Source organism: Papaver somniferum, chromosome 1 (genome assembly GCF_003573695.1).
Source record: "Papaver somniferum cultivar HN1 chromosome 1, ASM357369v1, whole genome shotgun sequence".
In the NCBI taxonomy this organism is placed as follows: domain Eukaryota; kingdom Viridiplantae; phylum Streptophyta; class Magnoliopsida; order Ranunculales; family Papaveraceae; genus Papaver; species Papaver somniferum.
In genome coordinates, this window is record NC_039358.1 from 29818778 (window position 1) to 29829312 (window position 10535).

Genomic DNA, 10535 nt, shown 5'->3' on the forward strand with positions numbered 1-10535 from the left:
TACGTACTTGCCTCTATTCTTTTGTGAAGTTCCGGAGCGTTGCGAAGTAAATAAGAAGTATCAACCCTTGAAGTATGCGAAGTATGAAGTATCCTTGAAGAAGTATAAGAAGTACTCAATCCATAAGATGTATCTGTCCTTGAATGAGAATAATAAGTATTGCCTCTATTCATGCGAAATTATTATTCCATTTTTGGTGAGGATTCTTGTTGTTCATTAGTAAAACGTCCACTTTGGAAATGATTCTTTCCGAGGAGATAAAGAACATAGAATGTTTTCTTGGTAATCCATAGTTTCCTCTGTTCTTTATCTATGAGGGTAGAATCTTTGAGAAAATGTTGAATGTGCGAATTTTTTCTTCATTCTTATCTTGCCTCTGTCTCATGTTTTGTGCTCATGCGATAGTATAATCTCTTCAAGTTGCTATAATTGTGCGAAATAATTGAGCGAGATAATCACATCATTCAGAAGAATCATATTCTGCAAAATAATCACATTCTGCAAAATTCGGACACACTCTGCGAAATTCTGAATAATCCTGCGAAATTCTGAATACTCATGGGAAATTATGAATACTCCTGCGAAATTCTGAATAGTCCTGCGAAATTCTGAATAGTTCTGCGATATTATTCCGTAAAGTTTTGTAAAATACTTATGCGAATCTAATGCTTATGTTATGAAATGTGTATGCAATGCTTATGCCATGAAATGCTTATGCGATGCTTTGATGATGCGAGTGTGATGATTGTATGATGATAATGCTTATCTATTGCAATGTATAGTCAATGTTTACGTTACTTAGCTCATTTTGCCGTCTAAAATTGATGTAGCTTTAAATTGCTTCCATTATTCATTTCTCTGCCTTTTTCTTTAGTGTATGTATTCTTCTTCATGTAGTGATTGTTCTTCACAAGTTCTTACTTGTGTTTCATCTTCCCTCTTTCCTGCACTATTAGTATCTCATAACAGTATGATCATAATATCAAGTCTGCGGCATTTTCACTGCCTCAATTTCATTTCCATGTACATATTCGCAAGCTTGTTTGCTTACATATAATCATTCTCGCAAGTTTACTTGCTTACACATTTTCTTATGTGGTCTTATTTTGCTTTCCTAGTTAAAGGTCTTATTTTTCCACCTCTTGTCATTGCGACAAAATCGCAGGACGTCTTTCCACTTTCATGCAAAAACCCATTGATCTTTCCTTAACTTTTTCTTTTATATTATTGCCTCTTCAGGATTTTTGCGACAATATGACAGGCCTAAATATTCTTGTGAAAATAAATCCCCATGACATTGTCGTCTTGCGACGAAATCGCAGGACGTCTTCACATTTTCATGTAATGACCCATTGATCTCGTCTTATCTTTTTCTCTAGTATTATTGCCTCTTCAGGATTGTCGCACAAATATGACAAGCCTTAATACCCTTGCGAGTAAAAATCCTCATGGAATTTGCGTCTTAAGACACTTATCAGCTCCCTAATGGAGGGTGCCGCCCTTATCTCCTCCCTGGTTGCCCCTTCAAGGAGGCGTACTTCTACCATACAAGGTTATCTCCTCCCATCCGGTCTTAACAACAACCAGTTGTTTTTGCAGCCCCTTGTCCCTTTTACCTATATGACTTATGGTTACGAGACTTCACCCTATGTAGGGTTTTCTTCGGGCCGAGTGCAATATAATCCAAAACTTGTCAAGAATGGCAAGTTACGCTCCAGATGCCCTTGGCACTCTTGACTCAACCGTGTACCTCGACGCCTTGATCAGATTCCGCACTCCTTGGGAGAGTCCTTATTACCTTAGTCGCCCAACCTAAGTCATATGCTTAAGCTGAGAATCTAAGGTGCCTCTCCCGGATGGGCTTTATTGACCCTAAATCTCCATGATTCAGGTTCCAGGGGCGGTGTAACCTTTTCCCTAAGTCATGCTACAGGTACCCCTTCTATTACGTACTTTAGGTCTTACATTTGCCTCTTGTGAAATTTTATTCGCGAACTAGGGTGTACGCCATAAAGGTTCACCCCATTCTAATCTTAGATTTTTATGGATCTTAGATTGTCTCTTGCGAAATTTTCGCGTTTATTCTTTCATTCATTCTTACATTTCTGTCATTTCTTTCATCCACTCTTTCATTCTCATAATATCATATCATTTGAAGCAAAGTAAATATTCAAGAGAAGTTCTAATACATTATAATTCTGAAATCTTTGTAATTGTGAAATCTTTGTAATTCTGCGATTGTTTCGCATTTTGTAAATCAAATCAAAAATCTTTCTATTCTCTGCAAAAGAAATATTCTAGAGAAACATATAAATTGAATTTTCTAAGTTTTCTGTGATTTTGAAATCTCGCAATCTTTGTAATTTTGAAGTCTTTGTAATCTTGAAATCTTAGTAATCTTTATAATCTTTGAGATCTTGAAATCTTTGTAATCGTGCGATTGAATCACTTTTTGTAAATCAAATCAAAAATCTTTTTATTCGTTCTTAGTATAAAGTAAAATGTTCAAGGAAGCGGTACTTATCTTTCATGTGAGTCGCTGTTGTTGTCAAAGAAGTGAATAAATGCCTTGAAATGTATGAATTTCGCGCAACAAATAGAAGTGTGAGAAGTGAGACTTGAACCCTTGACCTGCTTCTCGGATTTTCTCGCACCATACCAACTGCGCTAAGCCTCTCTTGCGAAGTAATCAAAGTTCTTGCGAAGTAATCAAATTCCAACTGTGTGAGAGGCACTTCTGTATAAATTTCGCGTAACAAAAATAAACATGCGAGAAGCAAGAATTGATCCCGCGACCTGCTGCTTGCATTCATGCCTCCTGACCAACTGTGCAAGCTTCTTCTTTGCGAAATACTTCTTCGAAATTATCATCAACTCTCTTCTGTGCGAAATATTGCGAAATTATTCATTTTTTCGCTCTCTGTAAAAAAAAAAAAAACTATGTTCGCAGGCGAATTCGAACTTGAGACCACGAACACACATACTGCTCTCTGGACCAATTGTGCAAGAACTTCTCTGCGAAATTAACACATAACTTTTTTCCTAATTCTTTTATTCTCCCATGCAAATGAGAAGAAAATTAAAAATATGTGTCTCTCCGAATTCGAACCCGTGACCTATTTGTTGTTCGCTCAGCCTTGAACCATCTGTGCGAATTTCTGTTTGTGACAGAAATCACAACTTTTGACTCTTATCATTATCTTCGTATTTCCTTTGTTTCTTCACAAAATGCCTCTTGCTTTCTTCTGAACATGAAAATCTTCCACTGAAACTTCCATGTTTTCCTTAAATTTCACCACAACATCTAATTTTTTTCTCTCCCTCTTTTCATGTTTTTGAATTGTTGATGATGTTTACTCCCTGAAAGTGTGATTTCTTCTATAAAATTACTATTTTTGAACCTAAAATTTGTAGATCTAGAAAAATATGAACAATAGCTAATCTTTATGGAAATTTCTTGAACCAACAAGCTACATGAGGGATAAATCCTTTACTCCTCCCTGTTTCTAGCGCCAAAATGTAGTTGCAGGAAATCCTACAACACACCCCTTGTATTATCATGACTATAATTTCTAGATCTAAGCTTATTTGATATGAAAATAAAGATAAAGATAATGAAAATAGAAAATAAGACACAAGATTTACGTGGTTCGATCAATTTGATCTACATCCACGGGGTTAGGTTTCACTATGATCATTGAATTACATATGAATTACATTGAGACTCCATTAATGAGTATTTGGAGCTCTCTCTCTCTCTCTGATTTTTGGGAAAGAATAAGAAGATAATAATAATACAAGTTACTTTTCTCTCTCCTACCTTTTCTCTTTATATAGGATGCTACCTAGTGGATGACAGCTCATATTTCCTTTTATTTCATATTTCCTTTTATTTCCTATTTCCTTTTATTTCCTATCCTCCGTGCGACATTATCGCACAACCTTTTATGAATCTCGCACACTTACAAATACTTGTGCGATATTTGGATCCTATAATGTGAAAGAAAAGCACAACACCATTAAGCTAATAATGGAAAGGAACCCACCATTGGATCCCAAATAAACCTAGATTTGAAGTTGAAACTTTAAAATCTAAGATTAGAACCCAAAAAAAATACTAAGAAAATAAGAGTCCAAATCTAAGCAGGGAAACTTTTAATTGGTTGAAAGTTTCTAGTTTTAGGGGAAGGGATGCTTGAGTGGGATACAAATTAAATTATTCTATAAGTGAGGGTAACTTTGAGTAGTTTCTATGTTTTGAAAGCCAGAACTTCAACACTCGTTATCATACTAAAGTTCTACCACCTAAAATTTAACTCGATATTGAGTAGTAGGCCATATTTTTATTGAAGCACCCATTAGAACTCTCCTTTTCCACAAAAAATTTGAGCCATACTAATATCAAACATAGAGAATAGTTCGTTGAAAAAAACACACGTGAACCTACCATAAAAATAGAAAATTTCGAATTTTCATGTTACTATGTTAGAAAATTAGCTAAATTTTTTTTTCATTTTTGCTGGAGTGAAATTGAAAGCACAGGACCAACCAAACGAAGAGTCCAATAATAACAGACGCACATGAACCGAGCCGAACCTACCGACTGGTTCGAAACTAACCAATTTAAACTGCACCAAGCCGAACCGTCCATCCAACAGTCGGTGAATGTTGAAAAAGTAACAACCGTAGGATATTCGGTCATTTTCTATTAATGGTCTTTTTTTTTAAGGAAGAAGAAATTTATTACTCGTCATCAACTGAAAGGAGTTTCCAAGAATTGGATGGGAGTCTCGCAACAAGCTGAGCTCCAATCCCTTTTTGAATGACAACACCTAACCTATGGAAAAGGAAATCTCCAACTTTGACATTCGCATCGTGACTGACCATGTAATTAGGTAATCTCTTCGGAAAATCTATCGTATCGCTGCCCAACTCCGCTAAGGTGGTGAAAGCAAGGACACCAAATCCAAAACCCTGAGCTGAGCACTTTTCGAGATATTTAGCATTTTTATTGGCCACAGCCTTAGTACTCGCTTGCCCTGGGAAAAAACTAATACACCTTTACCTGTGAGAGGAGAAACACCTGTTACGTCCAAACACATGTTATGTCGAGAAATTTAGTGTTATAGGCAATTCTATGTTTGAGTTTGAAAAGACGAGGGTGCCCAAATACACCAAAATCTTTTAATTTTAACCTATAAGTCTGATATCTTGTATGATTGTCTATGGATAAAGTCGAGACAATACGGTAACAAGATATTTACTTGACAATAGTTACGGTACTTAAACTGATTGACTATAGGATCAATATCAAGTAATACGGATTAACGTACAAGTGTATTTAATTTATTATAATTAAACAATTATAATGTGAAAGTAAAGTAAATAACATAAACAAGATTTTGTTAACGAGGAAACCGCAAATGCAGAAAAACCCCAGGACCCTAGTCCATTTTTGAATACTTTTAGAATTAATCCGCTATACAAAGAAGAAAAGCCAACTTCGTATAGTTGAGACCAAGTAAACTACCCCTAGTTACTTAGTTTCCTCAGTATCCCTGCGTATTCAACCTTTTGGTAATGCACTTGAATCACAAGACAAAAATTACTATCTTGAATAATTTTACCTAGTAAAGTCTTATGTACTCAAAACATAAGAATTGAAAATCTTAATTAAATGATTCTCAATATTTCGGTTTGGGATCACATTGAGTATTAAGCAGTATCTTTGAACAATTAAGAATAAGAATTGTGCACATGTTCAAATTATATCGACATCCATAACTTTCCTATCATAGCAAACCCTAATTCCAAACTCACACAAAACCGTGAAGTAATATGTGAACTTGAGATTCGGTTTTGCCTTTGGGACCGGTTCTACCAGGACACCTAACATAGGTTTTGTTTTGGTTCTACCAAGTCTCCAACATAGATAGGGATCGGTTCCACCATGTCTCCTAACATAATTTAAGAAATTGGTCATACCAACTTCCTAAAATGGGTAGGGATCAGTTCCACCATGGTGCCCAACAGAGGTTAAGGATTGGTAATACCAACTTCCTGAAATGGGTAGGGATCGGTTCGACCATGGTTCCCAACATAAGTCAAGAATTGGTCAAATCACCTTCCCAATATAGGTAAGGACCGGTTCAATCTAGACTATCAACATAATATTAATAATCGGTTATACCAGCTTCCAAAGATATGTAAGGATCAATTCTACCTTGACTGTGAATATCAATATTCTGCGGGGCACGTTTCGTGGTTTCAGTAGTCGCATACAAGATAACTATATAGCCCTCGCTATACAGAGAAACCTGAGTAGAAGAAGATACCTTCGCATATCTACTTTATCTTATCCCAAGAAGGGATACCTCGACGACCAAGATAGAAAAGTAAAGCCTAGTCTAAAGAGAGGCAGCTGGCGAATGGACAGAGGTATATAACATATCTAATCAGCATTAAATGCACAAATCTCTTATCTACACGCTTAATCAAAGCACGTGGAGAGAGATGATGTGGCAGAGTCTGACTCGAAAATGATAGCGGTGAACGAAGGTACAATATGTACCGAGGCTGGGAAGTTCCCAAAGGAGCGTGGTTCAGTTGAGGTGGCAGAGTCTGACTGGAGAAGGCATGCGGTGGACGAAGGTACCATTTGTACGAAAGATTTATCAGGAAACGATGGATCCAAAGACAGCAAAGATATACCTGGAGCAGAAGTGGCTATAAATACCAAACTTCACCAACAAATCAAGGGAATTCAATACCTAGTCTTAAGCTTATACCTCTTTAATGTTTAGAATTTAAGTATTTACTTTAACTTGAGTTCTCTCTATTACTTTGGGAAGCATTTAATATCTTTTTAACCACCAAAACTTAATACAAACAATCACTCATTACCCCGTGGGCGTATACGAAAGTCGAACCACGTAATCTCTCGTGTCTCGTGATAACTTAGTTGCATTTACATTATACTTTTGTCCTTCGTTATTATCGTGATCTTGAGTATCTTTTATAACTTAGCATTATCAGTTCAACAGAGGTATCAATACTACATAGTATTCGATCCTCTGAGCTGTATACATTACGTAGACTATGGGAAAATTAATAGTCACAGTTTGGCGCTAGAAAAATTTGCTCACCAACTTGAGTTTTTATGTTCCTTTACTTTTTAACTTACGCATCTTCTTTAACGAAGAGATCTGAGTTCTGCAACGATGAATCTCACTCTCTAGTGATTTGTTCATCCGTTCTTTACGCAAGTTCTTTGAATTCATATCCTCTAAAGACTTGCAATCTTACAGATCTACAAAGTTTTTGGCAAAAACGCGTTCACAAAACGTTAAAACTTTTGTTTTATACTAAAACGACCTTTTCCGGTAAGGTATCCTCTAGGTCTGAGTACCTCTGACCGCAGAAGAATCTCAGTGAGAATTTAAGGGAAAAAAAATCTTCCTAAATAACCTCTTTTCGTGAAAGATCTGACACCCTTTCTAATTTGATTTCAACATTTAAGACTGGATCATAGTTTTCCTTTTTCTTAGTATTAGAAACAAGGAATGAAATTAGTTTTGAGTTAGACTATGTTTATCTGTCCCCTTTGGCTCTTGTATATTTTTCTTTTATTTATTAGCAACATTGGTTGTTTGGTTAATACTCAAAAAAACCTAACGCAATTTCTAAAATGGGATTAATCCGCCGCGGTTTCGAAAAGAAAATAAACATGGGAGGTTCCAACATGTCAAAGGTTGGCACTTGGCGGTTGCTTACCTTGTTGTGGGCTAGTTACCCCAAGCTTTTTTTTTGCTTTTTTGTTTTTTTTTTTTGAAAATATGAGCTCAGAAGCCCATTACTAACATTTTTCCCATCCAAATTTTTGTTTGGCATTCCTGGAGCAAAATTCTTAACTCCATCCCCACAATTGATGCTTTGATAATGAGATAGAGTGATCGTTGCTAATGTTCTATTTTCACTTATGAATTTATCCTTCGGTTTTTCACGATCGAATCATTGATAATATGGGATATCAAAATTCAAAAAATTAAGTAAGACACTAGTATGATTCTTGCTAATATATGCGAAACTCTTGCAAAACTAAACCCAAAAACCTTTAACAAAACTGAACCCACGTACATAACACAAAATATATGCCTTCGGGAATGAGAATATTCAGAGTGTGTCGGTGATATCAATATTGACGAAACGTCAATCCTAAGTTTTTCCATCTAAAAGTCTTAACAAATTATGCCTCGCTCCACCGATGTCCATCAATCAGTTTATCTTCTATTTCTCATTACAAAAGTCCAAAACTGTGGTGTCCCAAATCGTACGATACATGTCGGTTAATTTGATCTCACTGATCAGTTGGAAGGGACGTGATAGTATCTTCCTTTACACATGCAACGGTAGACAACAGGGCAATACTCGGTAGAGGCACATCGAAAGCTCACCATCACCCTTGTGCATGAAAAGCATGGTCCGCAGGCATGGGAACAGTCCGGTAAACTTGAACCTTCGGTCGGGTACATTTCCACTGCTACTTCTTCCTTGTTATTGACCCCTAATTTCTGCAAAAGTTGAAACCAATTACTAGTTGTTCAAACATCAAATTTTATACAGTTCTTTGTCTTTGACTAATTAGATTTTAACCCATAAACTGCACATTATTGGACAAGTTAGATTATGAGAAGAACAAACCTTGGGGATAATATAAGATTGATCTCCTCTGCCTCCTTCACCGTTAGTATTCAAGCTCGCTGTCGACATTTCTTGATTAATCAAGCAGGGAAAGAACTTTAGTCCAAAGAAAAAATCAAAAAATCAACTGACTAATCAAAGTTAAAGGTAAATAAATACTACCGTGAGATTGTTGAGGTAATGAAATTTGCTTACCATGTGTTAAACGAAGACTTCGACCAACCGCAAAAACCGAAAAGAATATTGCAGCAAGAAGTGCAGTATACGATCCATATGAAATGCCGTTCTTCATTTTTCTTCTTAATGGGTAAACCCAAGTTTATTGAGATAAATTCAAGAGATAGTTGAGAGCATTAATAGAGCAAAAACTCAAATTGATCAGCTAGAAAAGTATACCACAAAGATCCGTTGTTATGAATTTAAGATGCATATCTCCCAATATTTATAGTGAGATATGCATTAAATAAAGGACTAAGGTCTTTATGGCATACTTCACATGACACATGAGAGACTATCAGAGACCAGCTAGCTATCACTACTTTCTTGATGAAAACTTGAAATGATTTCGTGAAACCATTCAATCTCAAAAGAAAGACAAGAGGGAAAGGTCAAGTCAAGTCAAGTCGAGTCATATTGTCCTTTTATTTGGTCAGTAAAAATATAATACTTCGACAACTGTTAGGTAGGAAGAGTAAAATTAAATTAAAGAAGAAAATTCACGCGTATAGACATGAACATTTATGTTGCGCAGCATCACACACAAAGCTGTATCGTATATGTAGGGAATTTAAAGGGCAACTCCCATAAGCGTGAGGAGTATATAATTCTCACATCTCACTGGACATGTTGCTGTCCATGACCAGACACGTACACTTATTACGGCTGATTGCAACTTACCGAGAGCATACACGCACACTTGTCATGTTGCATTTAATTCAGGTGCAAACCGTGAATGCCATACTGTCTTCTCTTTCTTAAGCAATTAATATCAACTAAAACAAACTAATTTGGGCCCTTCCCTTATTAGGCTCCATCAGAAGATGGACTGAAAAATGAGGACGCAAAATCTAAGAACCATTTTTTGGGACCATGGTTTTATTTTGGGTAAAGACATTAGAAGTAAATTTAGGTCACCCTTTATCTAGATATTTATATTAATACCTAAATTATCCTTCTGATTAATTTTGGATGATGATTAGTTAGTGTTAATAATAATTAGTGTAATGATTAAGTTAAAGATAATTAGTGAGATTAAAAAATCAGATGGTTCTTTTTTAAAGAACTAGAATTATTGAGAGAGTAAAGTTAGAGAAGATGAAGAAGGAAAACATGAAAAACGATGGATTTTACCAACCACAACCGGAGGAAGGGTATTTGGGGTACCCAGGTATGCTTCAAACTTAGATAATGTTGGTTGAATTGTTCCAAACTTTCAAAAAATATGAAATTTTTTATGTAGATTCGGGCCAGTTCGGTTACCATATGTCAAGAATGTGTAACCGACATACCTGAAAGTGTAGTTTGGTTACATTTTCCAAACACGCAGGTTACCGAGCTCGCACGTTAATGGAGATTTTGGTCGTACAGTGTAATGTTAGGTTACCTAGGATAAAATGGTAGGTAACCGAACTTTGAACTTAACAATTTATTTGGGTACATCTTGTGTGTTCGGTTAGTTCGCTAACTTCAACGCAACCAAGTTCCCAACCGAACCGCAGGTTAAAAGTAACCTAGTGTTAGAAGTTCGGTTGGTTCGCAAACTTCAACATATTTTGCGAATCAACCGAACTGTGCTTATATATGCATATATGCAATTAGGAAAACGTTCGGTTACT

The 10535-nt window shown here is 36.0% G+C and overlaps 1 protein-coding gene across 1 annotated transcript; it reads right to left on the reverse strand.

The window, feature by feature from the left end:
- Positions 1 to 8163: 8163 nt before the first annotated feature.
- On the reverse strand, positions 8164 to 9095 carry LOC113326858 (protein EPIDERMAL PATTERNING FACTOR 2-like). Its single transcript, XM_026574531.1, has 3 exons — positions 8896 to 9095; positions 8701 to 8771; positions 8164 to 8570 (listed from the first exon to the last, which is right to left on the reverse strand). The coding sequence occupies exons 1-3, from the start codon at positions 8990 to 8992 to the stop codon at positions 8364 to 8366; spliced, it is 375 nt and encodes a 124-aa protein (XP_026430316.1). The 5' UTR covers positions 8993 to 9095; the 3' UTR covers positions 8164 to 8363.
- Between the last annotated feature and the right edge of the window lie 1440 nt (positions 9096 to 10535).